Source organism: Podarcis melisellensis (assembly GCF_964234715.1).
Source record: "Podarcis melisellensis genome assembly, chromosome: 3".
NCBI lineage: Eukaryota > Metazoa > Chordata > Lepidosauria > Squamata > Lacertidae > Podarcis > Podarcis melisellensis.
In genome coordinates, this window is record NC_138530.1 from 63,057,377 (window position 1) to 63,076,817 (window position 19,441).

Consider the following 19,441-nt stretch of genomic DNA (forward strand, 5'->3'; position numbering starts at 1 on the left):
GGAGCTTTCTCACCCCATTCTGAAATGGCATAGTTCCTCACAAGGATTTTTGGACTGGATCTTAATTCTAATTTGAACATTCCTGCTGAATGTGGCCACACCAGTTCTCAAATGACAGGAGAAATATGTAGCGATATCACTGAAGTTCACATTTCCATGGCTAGGGATGTGAACTTGTTCAGTTAATAATCCTTAACTACATTATGAATCAAGCAACATTGCCCTGGAAAGTTCTTCTCCAGTTTGGATTTTAAACCAGATTTTTGTTTTCCTTCCTTGATAACCCTAAATGCTACAACTAGTGCCAAAGATTTTGGGAAGTGTAGTTTTGCTGAGTGTCTGAGTTCTCCCTATGCGTATCAGAAGCCAGGGAAATGACATAACCCAGGATTCCTTGCATGTAGTGATAAAGATGCCATTGCAGTCTTATGGAAAGGCTTGCAGGAAGACCTCTCTGTCACTGTGGGAAGACAGACTCGATTGAAATCCTGGTGGTGTTATCAAGAACACCATGGTGTCTGGGTTTAGGAACTGGACTTGGAGTAAGAGGAGCTTGCCTTTACCTGTTGTCCTGAGTCCGACTTTGCTAAGCTCTTTTCCCATGCCATTCCGGTCACATCAGAAAGTGAGCTCACATAGAATGGAGCTGATGATATTGCTATTTCCCATGACATAAGAACAAGCACTTAATTCCTTTGTCTTAAGGAATATTAAAACACCTGAAAAGATGGCCTGAGAATGAAAAACCATTTCACTCTTTTTGTTGGCATATTGTTCATCACTAACTCACACGTTCTCTTTTCTCAGAAGAGTTTCAAGAGTATCCAAAGCTATTTCATAATCTCTGAAATTTTCTGTGTTTGGTTTGAGCATCATGACATGATTGTTTAGAGCAGTGTCCCAAAAATGCATTTTGGGGTAGTTATGGCAAGATGAGAAAAGCATTCTTTCCTGTTTGATCTTCTTTGAAAGTTTGTGCTAAGAAATCATAAGTAGCTAAAACTAGAAACTTGTTATCTTTGGCTTGCTTTGAAAACTATGTTGCAATATAAAATGTAGACAAGTTTGAAAGACAAAAAAAACTGTCAGCACTATAAAAGCTGTATGTGTTTTAAAATATCTATTTAATATGACTGTAAAATGTGCCCACTGTTAAAATGATGTTAGGTCAAAATCATGCCCACTTTGGTTTCTTCGTGCATACTTCATATGTGAAGCACTACTTTAAAAAAATAGACACTGGAAGCAGGCTAAGAAGCAGCCAGACAAGAAATAAACTAAAAGAAAAAGAAGCCGGAAAAGAGGATAAAACTGCAATCCTCTTCTCAATGGACTCTTCAGCAAGAAAATCAAGAGAGTATGATTATCTGACTATATCTCATATTGTTAACCTTATCACAAGAAATGGTCCCCCCCCCAAAAAAAATTCAGGGTTTACGTACATGCCCTTTCTGGTAATGATCACCCCAAAAAACTGGGGACCATAATGCTGGAAAATCAGGGCTGATATATTCCTTCATGATGTAAACCCCATACAATCCACATGTATGAAAATCATGGACATCAGTTTTCCAGTAGACATGAATGTGATGTTCGTGCCTTGGGTTGTGGATGACAGTCAACAGGGTTCCAATCTGGTATCCCCAGTGAAAACAATTCCCACACAGCAATCTACATATGAATTATATGGTATTTCCAACACAGAAAATTGTCCTCCACCTCAGAAGGGGAGGTTCTCAATGTAGGGAAGTTCTCAAGGCACAGGTCACAAGAACATCAGCTCCACGGTGACACATCTACTTGTGATGCTGTACCCACCATTACCCACCAACAGACGATGTTCCACCAACACAATAGTGTGGGTTGGTGTTCCTGCTGTATTTATCCCCTTCCACATCCATAAAGTGTGCCAAAAAATTTAAATAACTTTTGTGGCAAGCAAACACATTAATAGAAACCTCTCACTTGTTACCTTTTGTCCCATATTAACCGAATGGCCAATCCCTCCTTTGCCACAATTTTACTAAGCTCTCTCTCCTCCACTCGGTGTGCAGCATATCAGATGTGGTGTATCTGTAATGAAATGTGTAGGCTGAAGGGGGACCCAGTGAACATGAGTGAGGAGAGGGACTGAGGATGCTCTAATGCACACCTGCATTCTCCCAACAGATTTATATTTAGCACCATGCTTATCCACAGGATGTAGCAGCCACAGTTCCTTGATCTGCATTATGGTCTTTACTATACAAAACAAAGAATGCTTGTGCATTATCATTTTGCTTGCATGTGCAATTGCAGCAAAGGAGAAGCTTGGTTGGTTGTCTTCTCCAGCCATGGGAGTGACCACTCGGAGCAAGAATAAAACGGCCCTAAGTGCCCATCCACAGCACCTGCTGCTCTGCATCCCTTGATTTGTTGAGCACACTTTTTATTTCACCCTGCAGTTAGCTTCCCATATTCAGTGCCTTTTGTGGCATACAGTATTAGGTTGCAGCCAAGTGGCACTGTCTGATACACACTACCCCTTGCAGCCTTCTCCTTAAGGTGGGTTTTTGAAGGAGCAAATAAACACAGCAAAGCACAGCCTTCGCTTTTGAACTGCAGCATGGGGATGAAGGGAAACCCCTGTAAAGGTTTCACAGCTACATGACAGCCTTTGATAACAGGAATTCCGTAACAGTCTTCTTCAGGGAGAAGACCCTGGTTTTACTTCTAAAATGTCTAGAAGTAGAGGCCAGGAACACACTATGTAATCTTTCAGATACCACGTGGCGTATCTTTGTTGGTGACAGCTCCAGATATGGTGGAGCTCTCAGTGGTCCAGTTCCAGGTATGGCAGAGACGATGCTCTCCGTGGTCCCCTCTCTCCCATCACATGCTTGCTCCCACTCTGCCCCTGGACCCAATCCCTACTGCTGCCTAGGGGGATAAGACAAGGGAGTTAGCAGGTAGCAGGAACTGCTTCTCCTTTTTCATTTGCATCACCCAGGAGTCACATCCCCACTGTACATTGAAACCCCCCCCCCCCCAAGAATCCTGGGAACTGGTTTACTCCCCACACAGTCCCCAGCACCCTTAAGAAACTACATTTCCCAGGATTCTTTTGGGAAAGCCATATGCTTTTGTTGTGCTTTTAAAAATGCTATGGAGTTTTGCATATTGCCCAACCAATATGCTCATTCTCTCATTAACAGTAATTATATCCCAGTGACACTGAAGAATGTGCTGCATTTGATATAACTGGATGGTCAATGTGCAGAGTCTCCCAAGTCTGAGATGAATATATGAGGCTATTCCTTGCCAAACATAGGGAAGCTTTTAATGTTTAATAGATTATTGTATTTTAATATTCTGTTGAAAGCCACCCAGAGTGGCTGGGGAAACCCAGCCAGATGGGCAGGGTATAAATAAATATATTATTATTATTATTATTATTATTATTATTATTATTAGCCTACTCAGACCCTTTGTCAATTGAATCCAGTACTGCAGCTTTCCAGGGTTTCCAGGTGACTTCTTTCCCAACCCTACTACTTGAGAAACTGCTACTGGAAGAGTCTGGGATCAAACTTGGAGCCTCTCGCATGCAGCGCATATACTCTACCAATGAGCTGTGTCATCTCACCATTAGTTCAAGCTAGAGCCTTGCCTCCGGCAGGGAAGGCCCATTAAGGCCTTGTACCAGCAGCTGAAGAAGGGTTTGTTCACCAGCTGGCTCCACCAGACAAGCCTAGGCAAAAGACACATCCAAGAATGTACACACAATGACGGTATAAGCAGAAGGTTCTGTACTCTCCCTGGGAAATATGCAGAGTCTCCTAGGCATGCCAGAGAATGTGCAAGAATTGGCAGGACAGTTGGGATTTTTGTACATGCTCAGGCAATATGCATACTTTCCACTGGATGTGTTCTATATTAGTTCCAGTCTATATGCTTCAGCTGCAATCCTATACATACCACTCCTTGGAGTAAGTCTCGCTGAAGTTAGCAGGGCTTTCTTCTGAGTAGACATGCTGATAGCAAAGTGATCTTGAACCAGTATGAATTAATTTGATAACATACACAGGGATGCTTTTACATTGGTTGGTTGATATAACAGTCTACAAGGGATGTCAGAGAATGTGCATAAATAGCAAGTGATTAATCTCAAGTTTCGATCACATGTGTGCATATGGTGTCACATTGGAAAATGCACCATCTGGCAACAACCAGGAAAAATTGAACTCTACTATCAATAGAGCCTTTTCAGTGGTTGTAACAGTACTATGGAATTCCTCCCTTAAGGAAATTTGATCGATCCATCCATTGCAATATTCATCACATGTGCAAAAACACTTTTATTCAATCAGTGTTTTGAGAATTAACATTGGTTTTTATTTTAGTATGGGATGAGCTGCTAAAGTGTATTTGCATTTTTTGCCTTATTATTCAGATTGTAATGCTTTTGCTATGTTATTTATGAGATTATTGTGTCAGTTTTGTATCCAGTGCTTTTTTTCTTGAACAAATGTTTAGGGGGTACTCTCATTTTGACTCAAGAAAATCACCATTTTATAGTTCAAATTGGGAGGAAAAAAATATAGTAAATTGACAAAAGTACAAAGATTCACAAAATGTTTAGGGGTATGCATACCCCCAGAAAAAAGCACTGGTTGTATCCAAAGTTTTACTTGGATATGAATAAAGCAGTTAGTCATGGCTAGTAATTTCAATGGATCTTCTCTGAGTATGGCTAACATTGTATACAACCTTGTTTTTAAAAAGCTGATGAATGTAAATATCAATCTGTCAATCAATATTTACTGGGCAATATAATCCTGTCACTGTACAGTTGTACCTGGGGGTAACAGATGCTTCAGGTTACAGACTCCGCTAACCCAGAAATAGTACCTCGGGTAAAGAACTTTGCTTCAGGATGAGAACAGAAATTGTGTGGTGGCAGTGGGAGGCCCCATTAGCTAAAGTGGTACCTCAGGTTAAGAACAGTTTCAGGTTAAGAACGGACCTCCAGAACAAATTAAGTTCTTAACCTGAGGTACCACTGTATCTTGGAGCTTATGCATATTGACCAGGAAATGTAGAAATTCTTCATTATCTCTTGGAGACTATGCATATTGACCAGAGAAAGTGCATACTGACCAGGTAATGTGAAAATTGTTCTTAATGGCTCCATTATGTATTGGAGACTCAGTATATTACCTAGAGAAAGCACATTGTTCCCTCTTCATGGGGTTATGATGTGCAGATTTGTCTACATGCATTTTCTTCTGTTAGACTGGAACCTTTGTGGAAAACTAGACATGCTGTTTCTGAGCGCTGGCATGGCAAGAATCTGCGAATCAACAAGGAAGCCCTCGATGTTTTACTTCAGTCTTCCCAGGCTATCTCCAAAGTTTCCTTCTGCGTCATCACCAGTGTGGCTATATTTGCATCATGTGCATTCTAGACATTCTCTACTGGGAATCACGCCAGCTAGACTTAAAAATCAAATCTGAAATATCTTCCAAAACAGAGGGCAGATGGCTATATTAAGTTATTAATATATTGCAGCTGTTTAGTTGATTTTTCTTTCAGTTTCCACACTTTGCTTGTCATTTTCTTTGGGTATAGATATGTTTCTAAACAGAGTAAACAGCCATCACAAAACAGAAAAGGGGACTGTGTGTGGGGGGGTTGTGTGTGTGTGTGTGTGTGTGTGTGAGAGAGAGAGAGAGAGAGAGAGAGAGAGAGAGAGAGAGAGAGAGAGAGAGAGAGAGATTCTCTGAGTCAACACAACACTTCAGTGAAGGCCTGAGTAAACAGATGTGCGTTACTGTGTGATTCTATGCCAATAAAACATATTCGTGCGAGATCAAGAAAGGAAGTAGATACCAGAGTTAAAGTTCCTCCACTTACCTAAGTTTGATCACTTCAGTCAGGCATGGGGCAGACCCCACAAATTGATAAAAGCATGGTCTCAAATCACAGAAGCTGCTACAAGTTGAAACGTGATTCCAAGTTCTCCAAGGTCCTAACTATATTGCCCTTATTTATGGAGGTCATTATGGAGGCCACTATAAAATCCTAAAACACTTTTAGGATGTCAAAGGAATTAGCTGGTAGATTATTAATGCTCTTTATAACACAAATAGTCATGTCTTGTTCAACATGCTCAAGGCTATCTCATTAATCAGCGAGGGCCTAATTGTATTCTGTAGATGCAGAACAGATGCCAATATACAGCAGAGAGTATTATCTGAAGAGGTTTTTTTCTTTCTTTATTTATTTTTAAAATCGTATTAAAGCTGCTGGTGGCAATGGCATAATTTAAGTCCCATTTCTTCTAATGATTACAATACAATTCAGGAAACAACAGAGATTGTTTTTAAGGCACTCTCTCCCTGCCTTCACTACTGAGTTCAGAATTACCCCTTCCATTCTCACAACAACAAGCAGGCTAGTCTAAGAACCCACAACAAGCTGAGCAGTAATTTGAATACAGCTACCCTCAACCAAAGTCCAGAAGTGATCAAGGGATCAAGAATAACATACATCTCCCCACTGATATAAGCTATACCTTTAAGAAGATCTAAGCATGACCCAAGGAGTTATGCTAGACCTCTCTGTAGCATAATGCTCTCTCACACATACCACTAAGCCACAGTTTGTTTAACCACAAGTTATCCTATGAAATGTGCTTTGTTTTTTACCTGGTCTTGCCAGTTTGGTGTCTATCAGGAATGGGCTAACCAAAAAAAGATAATGGTTAAAGAAGGATGCTGGCTGTGTTCACACACAATGCCAAGCTGTAGTTAAAACAAGCCAAGGTTCATAAGCTAAAAACAAGGGCTTCATAAGCTAAAAACAAGGGCTTCAGATTGTGGTTTGTTGGTAGAAAAGAAACCATAGTTAAGCCAGGGGGCAGAATTTGCACATAATGCTAACCAATGATTTGATAACCATAGTTGAATAAACCATGAATTGGCATTATTGTCAACCAGGCCTATGTATGTCCAGAGTTGATTGCTGAGTCTATTCCTGGTGCTGCAATCAATTCTAGATTTTTCTAAGTGTGGAATGGCTTGTTCTCCACTCCACTCTACTACAATTTTTCAGAATTTAACTTGCTGGTTCCACTCCGTCAGATGTTGCCATGTGCAATCCATCCAAGTTGGTCACTTTACTTACCAGTGAACTGGGTGAGAACCTTTGGCTCTCGTCTTCAGCTAATAAAGCCCAGCATAAATTAACTGATTAGTTGCAGATCTAAACAAGACCACTTAAGCAGGACAATGCAGGAGTCATGTCAAGATTTAGCATGTGTGCATTGATGGGGAGAGGGTGGAAAGCATCACAGTGTGGCTCAGGACCTGCTCTTGAATAGATTCAAGATTAAACTGCCAAAAAGGGAGTGAATATTTGTAGCATTTGCTGTGGTGACTTTTTATATACCTCATATAACCAGTAATATAGCTGTTTCTGAGAAATAATCACATGGTTTCTAAAACAGACCATAAGTGACAAAATAGGTGAAAATCTTGGAGCTCTCATAGCTGGTGTGTTCAACTGGGAAGCTTATATCATTTCAAAACACATGCACACTGTATTTGTATGTGTGTATGTATAAATGTGTGTGCGCGCACACACATGAGCCAGTGAATGAACTTTTAAAAAAATAAACACGAGAAGCAAATTCCGGATATAAGGCAAACGGCTTTATTTGTACTTCATTTCCAGCTCCGAAGCAGAGCAGCAAGCCCTGCTTGGAATCGGCTCTTTAAGCAAATACACATTTAATGTATGGGGCTGAGCAGGATCCTTGAGGAGCACAAGATAATATTTATTAAACGTTTTGGGGAAATATTCTGGCAAGCTTTTGGAGAGGGGCATTAATGTACATCATTAAACCCGAGGCAAGCTAGGAAGGTCTGAACCGCAGCAGCCTATGAGCCCATCAGGATGATAAATAGCTCAGGGTCCAGATGTCCATATACGGCTAGACTTCCTCTAAGGCTGACCAGTCCTCTGTGCACATTGCGTACAGTACTTGGATCGGGCTCACATTCTTTGGGTGTGTTTCTCTGGGAGCTTTTGATTTCCGCTCTGAGGGCTGGCTCAGACCTCCAGTGGCTCTTATAAGAAAATAGCCGCGACTGAAGGTTGAAAATGTGCAAGATTCTTTCTTTAAGTACACAAACACTCTGAGTCTAGCCACTTTCCTGCAGTCCTGCCAGGATTTTCAGTATGTCTGATACTTGATCAAGTGACTTCTTTAGGGAAGGGGGCAAGGCATCGAATGAGAGGAGGAGAAGGGGGGTGGGGGAGTCGGGTCAAAGAAGCAGGATAAACATTAAAGAAAGAATGCCACAGATCCACACCTGTACTTTTTACAAGACTTACCACCAGTTCAAGCGAATGTCGAAACACACACATTCCACATATAGCTGTACAAACACAAGCGTGTTGCCAACATAGTGAATTCCTAATTCTACCAGAAAAAATATACTGTCTGAAAAGGAGCTGCTGTATAAACACCTGCATGTAAGTCAAAATTACTCCATTTTAACAATCCTATGTATCAATGACAGCCTGTATGTATATGCATATGTATATAGAATCGTAGAATCGTAGAGCTAGAAGGGACTCAAGGGTCATCTAGTCCAACCCCCTGCAATGCAGGAATTTCAACTAAAGCATCCATAACAGATGGCAAACATATACAAATATAGTGGAACCTCAGCTTTCGAATGCCTCGGAAGTCAAACGTTTCAGTTTCCGAACGCAGAAAACCTGGAAATAAATGCTTCCGTTTTCAGAAGTCCAATGGCTTCCACTGAGGTTTTTTTTCCTTCAGTTTTCTCTATTGAATTTGCAGACTGCCCTTTGTGCCTCAGTTTTCGAACGTTTCGGAAGTCGAATGGTCTTCCAGAACAGATTATGTTCAAAAATAAAAAAACAGAGGTACCACTGTATGTATATTTAAATATGAATTATGGTGCGCCAGAAGTTTCTTTGGCATGGCCAAACAAAGGCTGGTGATGCAGGCCACAGTTTATATTTTGTCATTGCCCCAATCTGCACAAAACATGTTCGGTGACAACAACCACATATGGAGCAAAACAATATATAGATGAGGCTCACTGAATTTCTTTCTGATCCATGAAAGACACACCAGATTTAGGTTTGAAATGTGCAATGCCTTGAAAGAAAACATTATGAAAATGATATACAGGTGGTACATGACCCCAGTCAAGCTTGCAAAGATATACCATTTGTCAGATAATAAATGCTGGAAGTGTAAAGAAGCTGAAGGAACATTCTTTCACCTCTGGTGGACTTGCCCTAGAGTGAAGGCTTTCTGGGAAATGATATATAATGAGCTGAAAAAGGTATTTAAGTATACCATCCCTAAGAAACCAGAGGCCTCTCTTTTAGGCATTGTCGGCCAGAGTGTGCAAAAGAAGGACCGAATCTTTTTTATGTATGCTACAACAGCAGCAAGGATACTCATCGCTAAATGCTGGAAAACTCAAGATTTGCCCACACTGGAAGAATGGCAGATGCAACTGATGGACTATATGGAACTGGCGGAAATGACTGGCAGAATCCGAGACCTGGGAGAAGAACTGGTGGAGGAGGATTGGAAGAAATTTAAGGACTATCTACAAAAACATTGTAAATTGTATGAATGTTAAGAAAGATGTAAGATTTGTAATAACATGGTTCCAACAAATTAGTTATAAGGAATATAAATCTAAATGCAATTGAAAGAAAAGACAAATTTTGGATAAATAGTATGTTAAAACTAAGTTTGAATTGAATTGAAACAAGTTAATAATTTGCTGGCAAATTATGAGTTTGGAATGCAGGAACAAGAGTTGTGAGGAAGTCCAATGATGAGAATGAAATGTGGATATTGGAAAATATTATGTTATTATGTATGTCTTTTATTGCTTAAACAAAATTTTAATAAATATTATTATAAAAAAAAGGTTTGAAATGGTATCCCATAATAAAGCACCATTTGAAACTGTTGTTATTCCTGTGCAACATTAGGAAGAGATTCCTGGTGGTATAGGCTATTCAACAGTGGAACGAACTGCTGCAGGAGATGACTCACTGGAGATTTTAAAGCAGACTCTGGGGGGGCCAACCCTTTGGGATGCTGTGGTGGTGGTTTTCCTGCGTCAGCAGGGAATTAGACTAGGTTACTTTGAGGAATCCAGCTTTTATGATTCTATGATTTTGAAGCACCCTCCCTAAAGTACTAGATAAATGGTATTTTAGGAGTTTTTGTTTTGTTTCGACAATCAATTGCTATAGATCTTTTTTGTATGGAAAACTCACTGGTTTCCTTCATGAAAGCTAAAGCTTTTATTCAGCTTAGCAAAGTCTATCCCTTCCCCACCACACACACTTTTCATGGGATTTTGCACATCCCTCTACATTCCAATAGGCTATTAAGAACGGCTCAACCAGGGATAGGTTGTTGGGTTCCAAGGATGTGCACCAAATTTTAATTCTTCTTGGGATGACTTGGGTGGAATGTTTTTGCTCATGCTTAGAAATGATCATATTTGAAGCACCCAAATGGACCGTAAATTATACAGGGTAATTTGTAAGGCAGGGGTGCAAGCTTTAATTTATAATCAACATGTGGTGCAATTCTATAGTATACTTTGCCTGCTCAGAAGTAAGACCTACTGAGTTCAGTGGGCCTCAGACCCCCCCAAAAAACACACCTCTCTTGTTAGAATTTATTTAAATATAACTGATTGATGAATCAGTCCATCAAGGCAGATGATTGATGAATACACACACACACACACACACACACACACACACCAGTTGGCAGTCTTCATTTTTGCCTTCCCTCTAGTGTGTGGCTCTTTGGCATAAGCCATCTTAAATTACTAGCCTTTTCTGTTGGCCCTTCGAAACAGTCATTTCTGAGTCTGCAGTAAGTATGATCATTTTATTTTAAAAACCCTTCTCTTCCCAGAGATCATCTACCATATTAGGGCATTTTTAAGCGGCATTCTGATTACCTGGTAAAGTTTCCATTTTCGTAAGCATGTTATGCATAGTTTGGTGTGTCTATTATTTACTCAGAAGTGGGTAAGTGTAGCCTTTTGCTTGCAGCTGTCCAAGTAAATAGAGGTTTTGGGATGCCTCATAAATTTGGAAATATGTATTACTTAGCATAATTCCCTTTTATGGGATTTTTACAAATGAGATGGGGGCTTTTCCTGCTAAAGGGGTGATTTTATTTTATACAAAACCAATGTGGTATTGGAAAGAGGCTACATCCTATATTATACTGTGGTAGAGAAGAAGAGGACAGATTGCAAGCCAAATTCAGTGGAAACATCTCCTGTGCATGCTTGTTTTGAAACGGATGGATGTGGAGGACACAGGTTGCTACATATGGATATAATTTCAAATGCCAGATCTGTAAGGTTTGACAACCACTATCAAGAGACATTCAAAGGCCCGTAACTGGCTAATCCTTCCAATTCCAGTACCAACCATTTTCAGAGCAGTGTTCAAGCCTCCCAACGACCCTGTAGTGTAGGCTAAGCAGCTGAGAGACTGTGACTCGTGCAAACATTCTGATGAACTTCCAAGCTGAGGATAGGGCAATGGCACACCCACATTTTAGGGGGCCTGAAGCTTGGAGTGTCATGAGAGCCCCTTCGCAATCAGCAATGAGTTCTGGGTAACTGCTGCTATCTCCTTCAGTGGGGTTGTCCCATGTCAGATTACCACCTTTAAAAAAAACCCACCTTAACTACTACATCTCAGTTTTGCTCTCTTTTTTAGCATTATTATTATTATTATTATTATTATTATTATTATTATTACTATTGAAGATCATTGGTGCTGCTTCCATATTTTGTTAATTCCACCCCCAACATTGAGATGGGCGCAACTTTCTCCACAATATCTCATTTACACACAGTACTACGGACAAGCACAAAGCTACTATGGCGGTAAAGAGGGAGGGGTTGTGAGTCACGCGGGGGGGGGCTCAAATTTTGATTAAAATTGATGTCCCATGGTCTTTGTATCTGTAATGCTAGCTCTCAAACACTGGGATTGTTGAAATATGCACAGAAAATAATAATAACTTTGAGTTGTGCCACTCAAATGGGGGTCTATTAGACCCCCCTTTTTTAAAAGTAATATGGAGTAAAGTGACTTTTGGGGCCCTTCTGGGATTAGGGGCCCTAAAGTTTGAGATCCATTAGTTTCATAGTAGATCCACCCCTGGGACAGGGGACCAGTTCTGTGTTGTCTATGCACAAACTTAACTGAGTCCCAGATTCAGGTCTCTGCTCAGCTGCGAAGCTTATTGGGTAAACTCAAACGAGCCACAATTTCCTAGCCTAATGTGCCTCACTGGGCTGATGTGACGATAAAATGGGGAGAGGAACGGTGTATGCCGCACTGCTCTTTGAGGAAGAGCAAACTGGGAAACGTAATAAAGCATCTCTCTATCTGTGCCGTTAAACAACAAATACCATGGGTTCTCTTTTTTATTATTTTGTTTGCTTAGGCACTGGGAGGGGGGAGTTTAAGGAGCCCAAAAGTGCTTGGGTGGAATGTCTTGCTTACAAATGACTAGTACATACGCAGTGGGAAAAGTGGAGCCACATCTTCCATTCTGCCTCACTTGATTCTGCCAAGAATTTCAGGGCAAATAGTCTCCCTTTCCCTCTCTCTATTCATAGAAAGTACTTATTAGGGAAAATATCCCAGGATGATTCAGTGGTCCACAGTCAATTGCAAGGCAGACACTGCATAATATATTGCTTTAGGTGATATAATAAGAAACATCCCCAAATATTTTTTATTTTGTTTTGTTGTTGTTGTTGTTGCAGAAAGCATAGCAAGTTGTTAAGGAGGTGGGGTGGTGGTGGTAACAGCCAGAAAGTCAATCATGAGCGTCTGAAGAAATCTGCAGAAAACTGTCAGGCTTCAATATTGTCCCTTCTTGGCCAGATAAAAAGGAAAAGGAAAGAAAAATTCCCAGGCTTGTTCCTAGCAACCATCCTGGCAACCTCTCCCCACCAGCCGCCACCCGGACATATCCCCTCCCCCCACTTAAACTCTCTGCTCCTCACTAATGGCAGGAGATGAATCGTGTCACACATTCTTACCTGTTTCTCTGGAAGGACTCCAGCTAGAAAGAGAGACTGTATCTTGGAGATGTAGAAGGGACCAAGTTGACACCTATTAAGCCCAGCAGAACCTTTGCCATTCACATTGCTAGGGAATTCAGTCAATGACACTAAACCCCAACCAATTTACTCCAGAGTAGCCCCATTAGAAGAAATGGGGCTGTTTCAGAGTTTATTCCCGCAATATGCACTTAACTGAGTGCATAAACACATAGTGGTCTGTGGTACTTACATTTCCCTGGATCTGTTAAGATCTATCAAGCACATCTGTGTGATGCACATCAAGTGCTGCTGATGTGCTATTCCCATTCATTCCAGTTGTGCATCACACAGATGTGCTTGATAGATCTTAACAGATCCAGAGAAATAGACGTACCACAGTCCGCTATGTGTTTATGCACTCAGTTAAGTGTACTTCACTGTTAACATTCAGCTACCAATGCCCCCTATAGGCACTCGCTATTAATATCAAGAGAAGAAGCAGATGGAACCTCTTCCCATCACAAGGAATGGGGACGCACTCTCTCTGTCCTCTCCCTCTCTCGCACAAAGAGCAATACAAAAGTTTTATAGACAGGCTTCTTAAAGCACAATCTGTCTACTAAGTTGTAAGCCCTGCTGAGTTCAATGAGGCATGCTCCCAGGTGCGTCTCAGACTGCAGCCTCTTAGGGTTTATTGCCCTTACCTAGTACAGAACACAGTCTTTTTTTTATTGTTTCCACACATGGATTTTATTGGCTCGGAATATTCTCAACAAGTGTAGGGGAGACGAATCTTGTTTCCAAATACACTGTATGATTTCAGCTTTTAATCCATTCATGTGTTTGTTCATAAAGCACATGTGGAAAAACTCAAATGGGGGAGAGCAAGTGTTTGGATGGGATCGGAGGCAATGTTTTTTAACAGAATCCATTCATTTGGTTCACATTTTCCATTAAGTGGAACTCCACCTTCACAAAAGTTTTTGCAAGCACTTTCTTTTGGATCTTGTGACCCCCGATTATTATTATAAATCATAATACTTTCCAAGAAATAAATAATTTCATCCTTTTCTTCTTTGGTCTGGAGGTGTCTTTACATATCATTTATGCAATTTGGAGGGCGATTTTTGTGGGTGTGAAATCCTGGTCTATTCCTTTGAAAAAGGTGTGTGTGTGAGAGAGAGAGAGAGTATTCCAAAAGAGACGTATTTTTAAGTCCTATAAATCAGGTCTGTGGTGGTGGGAAGAATCTAGGCTGGGAGCGGGAGAAAAGTCCCCCCCCCTTTTTTTTTTTCCTCCCCTCTTCTTTTTTTCGATGGTGAAAAATACAGCGCCTTTTTTGTGCGCTGAAGTGCGCCAGCTTTTTCAGACAGGAGGAATGCGGAGTGTCAAGGGGTCAGGATCAATCCGGTGTGAGTTGATGAGGCAGGAAGGTGGAGAAGAATGTCAGGAATGTCGCTGTTTGTGTAGGACTCCATTCAGCCGATTGGCGCGTCCCGGGCGCCGGGAGTGTATAAAAAGCGCCGGGCCGCCGGCTTGAGACTCAGACCGAACCACCTTCCTCTGCTCCCAAGACGGAGAACAAGACAGGCCAGCGGACTCCGCACCAAAGGAAGGCGCTTTCCCACGAAGGCTGCACCCAGCGAAGCCAGATCGTACAGCAGCGACCCTCTCTCGCCCCAAGGCAGGGAGATTTTGCGAGCCCTCGCCCGGACCAGGAACCCCTCCGCTTCCGCGCAGCTTTTGCCGCCCTCTCCGTCGCCCTGAACATGCTGGCAAGGATGGGACTCCTTCGCAGCTTCGCCTTGGCGCTCGTCGTCGCCCTCTGGAGCCGGGTAAGTCCCCCTGCACTCGGCCTCGACGGGGGTCGAGCTTGGCTTGGCGGGATCAGGGGCGCTGGGTGGCTGGGTGCGGAGCCCTCTTCTTGGCTTCTCGTCTCTCCGATCCTGGCTTCGTCCGATCCTGACCCCTCCGTCCCCCCTCCGTGTCTCCCCAGGACGTGGCCGGCCAAGACTGCAGCGGGCAGTGCCAGTGCGACTCCGCGCCCCCCGAGTGCCCGCCCGGCGTCAGCCTGGTGCAAGACGGCTGCGGGTGCTGCCGGGTGTGCGCCAAGCAGCTGGGCGAGCTGTGCACCGAGAGAGACCCCTGCGACCCTCACAAGGGGCTCTTCTGCGACTTCGGCTCCCCGGCCAACCGGAAGATCGGCGTCTGCACCGGTGAGTACCCGGAGTTTTGCCTCTAGGGGGAAGCGGCGAGCAGGGTTGAAGCAGAGAAGGTTCAGAGAGGAATCCCTTCTAGTGCCTGGAAAAGTGACGCTATTCCAGCTTTTTGTTCCTAAGATGCTTTCCCTTCCTTCAGTCAGCCTTAAAACAAAAAGCACCCTTTGTGTATGGAAGTGATTGGTGCAAGTGATTGGTCTGGGGGGCTTTCAGTCTCTTCTAGCAAGCAAGAGAAAGCTTCCCCTGTTGAATTTCTGCCTGTTGCACAGCTGTTAAAGGCATCAGAGCCCCAGTGTGCACAAAGGTGGCAGATCCAAGGACAGGAGTCCATCCTTGCATGCCCAAAATGTTCAGTCGCTTTCTTTATGTGTAGGCAGAGCTGCTGAAATCTAGGCTCCTTGGTCACTCTAGGATTGTTGTTTTTAATGAATGGCTCCTCTTTTCTGTTTGCAGCAAGGGACGGCGCCCCCTGTGTCTTTGGAGGCATGGTTTACAGGAGCGGCGAGTCTTTCCAGAGCAGCTGCAAATACCGATGCACTTGCCTGGACGGGGCTGTGGGCTGTGTGCCTCTCTGCAGCATGGGTGTTCGCCTGCCCAGCCCCGACTGCCCTTACCCACGAACTGTGAAGCTGCCAGGCAAATGCTGCGAGGAATGGGTGTGCGATGAGCCCAAAGACAAAGAACAGACTGCAGTTGGACCTGCTCTTGCTGGTGAGTAGGTTTGCTCTCTCAATGCCCCTCTCCATGTTGATAGCCTACACAGGGCACTTCCTGGAGTATGGTTGCCTTTACCATGCTGTGATCTCCATCAATGGATTCGGTACCTTCTGAATGAGCTCTTAGTGCTAGAATCTAACCCTTTCTGCTATTCTTTTTCCAGCTTATAGACTGGAAGACACTTATGGACCTGACCTATCCATGATGCGTGCCAACTGCCTGGTCCAGACCACTGAATGGAGTGCCTGCTCCAAGACTTGCGGAATGGGCATCTCCACCAGAGTCACCAATGACAATGCCCACTGCAGACTGGAGAAGCAAAGCAGACTTTGCATGGTGAGGCCATGTGAAGCAGACCTGGAGGAGAGCATCAAGGTAAATAGGGGTCCGCTTTGCTAGAGCACTTCTACATAGTGACTGTTAAGATCCACTTGGTGGCTATGAACAAGGGTTTGTATCCACCAGTGGTTTGGCCTTAATGGAACATGCCTTCACTCAAATTCTCTTCCCCCACCCAATTACAGCAGTTCTCTGCATTGTGTCCCATTCTGTTTCAATGGGCCCCACAACCAGCTTCTAAGGGAGAGGAGGCAGGGGGATTAAGTGGGCTAGAGAGCTCAGTGAACATCAGGTGCCCTGCCTTGAGGGAAATGAAATACTTCTCTCTAAGGCAAAGCCATCATTGGATACAACAATGGGGGGAATGCATTGTACAGGGCTGTTGTTGTTCCTTGAGCTGACCTTAATGAACGTGAGTGAAACTTTCAAGAGAACTAGGCATGAACAATCTGATATATGTGGATGGAAATGCCACTGAAGTAAGCGAGACTCCATTTATACCTACTAGGCATAATCTAGACAGATTTAAGATCCTTAGGTATCATTGACTTCATTGTGTGTTTGCTTAGCTCTACCAGTGGGACAAACAAAGTGCTTACACTGGTTGGATTGTATCAAGTGAGATGTATGCAGGCTAAATTCGCTGAATTTAGGCCTCACTTAAATCAGTGGGGCAAGTAAGCCACAACTCATGGCTTCATCTCAACTGAGTCTGGTTCCACCGTAATACGTTTAAGATTGGACAGTTATAAAATAAAGAACACATAGAGATAAACTAAGATATTTGATCATGTGTATGGGAGCCTTGTGTAGCTGATATGTAAACATATGAATTCTCTCTTCCTCTCTCAACAGAAGGGAAAGAAGTGCATTCGTACTCCCAAGTTCTCCAAGCCTATCAAGTTTGAGCTGTCTGGCTGCACCAGCGTGAAGACCTACCGGGCCAAGTTCTGTGGCGTCTGCACCGATGGCCGATGCTGCACCCCTCACAGAACAGCCACCCTCCCTGTGGAATTCAAGTGTCCCGACGGGGAGGTCATGAAAAAGAGAATGATGTTTATCAAGACCTGTGCGTGTCACTACAACTGCCCTGGAGACAACGACATCTTTGAGTCGGTCTACTCCAGGAAGATGTATGGAGACATGGCATAAAGCCCAAAAAGAGACTTTGAAAAACTTGACGGTCAACTTGAACTTAATAATTTGCATCTCATTTTGTAAAACGTGATTCGATAGCACAAGGTATTTAAATGTCTGCTTTTCGGGGGGAAACAAAAAGCAGAATGTTCTATGTGATTTCAGACAAAACTGTCTATTGACCCCAAACATTGGTTTGAAGGAAAAATAGTAATAATAAGATGGACAGTGAGGAACGACAATGAAGTTGCGCCTCAGAACAGAGTATATGGGGGTGGTGTATAGGGATTACTTAAGGGGACATGTGCCATCTCGTGCAGCCTTTTCATGGTGTGTTAGCATGTCTTCCACCAAATAGTGCAATCAGAAAGGACGCTTAGCAAGGCTACTGTCACGGCTTTCCGTGATGGTAGGTGCTGGACTGGAAATTCTCACCCAGCAAGGTGCTAAGTAATTGTGTTCTGTTAGAACAGCAATAATTTTGCTTTGAAGTTCTGATTCAAATGGTTTGTTCAGACTGAATCGGAATTAGACTGGACAGCTTGTGGCAATGAATTTGCCTGCCACAAGCTAGATTTTTTTTAATTAATATTGTAATATTACGATCTTGTAAATACTGGTGTGTGTATGTGTGTGTGTGTACATATATATATATATTGTACAGTTATCTAAGTTAATTTAAAGTTTTATTCCCTTTTGTGTTAATGCTTTGATACATCAGTGTTAGCCTCATCTTTTTTTTTACAATTCAAGGCTTTATCATTCAAATACAATCCAATGCATTCATTTAACACATGAAATAGATTCTCTTTGGGAAGTTCAGTTAGTGGGGTTAGGTGTTGCAGTGAAACGAAATGATGCTTTGCTGAACAAGATGCACCAGCAGAGTCCTTGCGAAGCTCATCATCAAATCAAGGACAAGGAGAGGGAAATCGGATTCTCTCTGCCTTAATGAACGTACATGGACTATAGCGAAATGAGTGGCTTATTTGTTAGCTGACCAATCTTTCCACCTGGGAACAGTTTTGTTACCTGTTGAGAAGTGTGACCAAAAGTTACATGTCTGCACCTTTCTAGTTGGAAAAAAAATAAAGTATTTTATTTTTTATATAAATTGACTTGTGCTTCTCATGATTTTATTGGGTCGGGCAGTTACTGGAAATGGCAGCAGCTCAGTAATATTTACACTCTGGACCAGTAGTGCTCCATGAAAAGTGGGGGCAGCAGTCCTTTCCTCACCTCATGTCACCTGCATTGTTTCATCTTACCATGGGATGAGGTAGGTGGCGGGGAGATTGCCTCTGCCACAGCATTGGCAGCCATGCGAAAATCTGCTGCTCCTGCCAGTGTGTTTGCACTGCAATGACCTACCCACCACTTCCCACCTCCCTTCCAGTAAAGCACGGTAACGCTGGTAGTGGTAAGTCAGGTAAATGCCACCAGTCCTCCACACTAACTGCTCTGGGCTGGGCTTACACATGTCCCTCTACTTTTTTGGATGGTTATGTGAATGACTTTCCAGTGTGGCAAGCCAGCTGTGCTTCATTTGAGGGCCCTTCTTTTTCTGCTGAGTGGGGTCCTGGACTTCTGCCCTAAAGTCCTGCCCTGATAGCACCATGGCCTACACTCCAATGGGAGGTATTTCTTGATGTATCTAACCTGTTGGCGGGGTGCAATTAGTTCTGCACACTGGAATGAACGGAAGGCTTAAGCAGGAGAACGAGCTGGGAGACTAATTGCCCATATATAAGCTGGCAAGAACAATATTGTGTATAGCCTTGTTACTGGACATAGATCATAGAATTGTAGAGTTGGAAGGGACTCCCAGCAATGCAGGAATCTCAGCTAAAGCATCCAGATGTCAGCTGGCCAACACTGCTGAAC

At 42.9% G+C, this 19,441-nt stretch overlaps 1 protein-coding gene across 1 annotated transcript; it reads left to right on the forward strand.

The window, feature by feature from the left end:
* Positions 1 to 14,445: 14,445 nt before the first annotated feature.
* CCN2 (cellular communication network factor 2) lies at positions 14,446 to 18,671 on the forward strand. Its single transcript, XM_081907186.1, is given in 7 exon segments — positions 14,446 to 14,665; positions 14,668 to 14,907; positions 14,910 to 14,980; positions 15,142 to 15,361; positions 15,818 to 16,075; positions 16,245 to 16,456; positions 17,276 to 18,671. Coding segments are annotated over 7 exon segments (1,503 nt in total). The 5' UTR covers positions 14,446 to 14,460; the 3' UTR covers positions 17,573 to 18,671.
* The last annotated feature ends 770 nt before the right edge of the window (positions 18,672 to 19,441 follow it).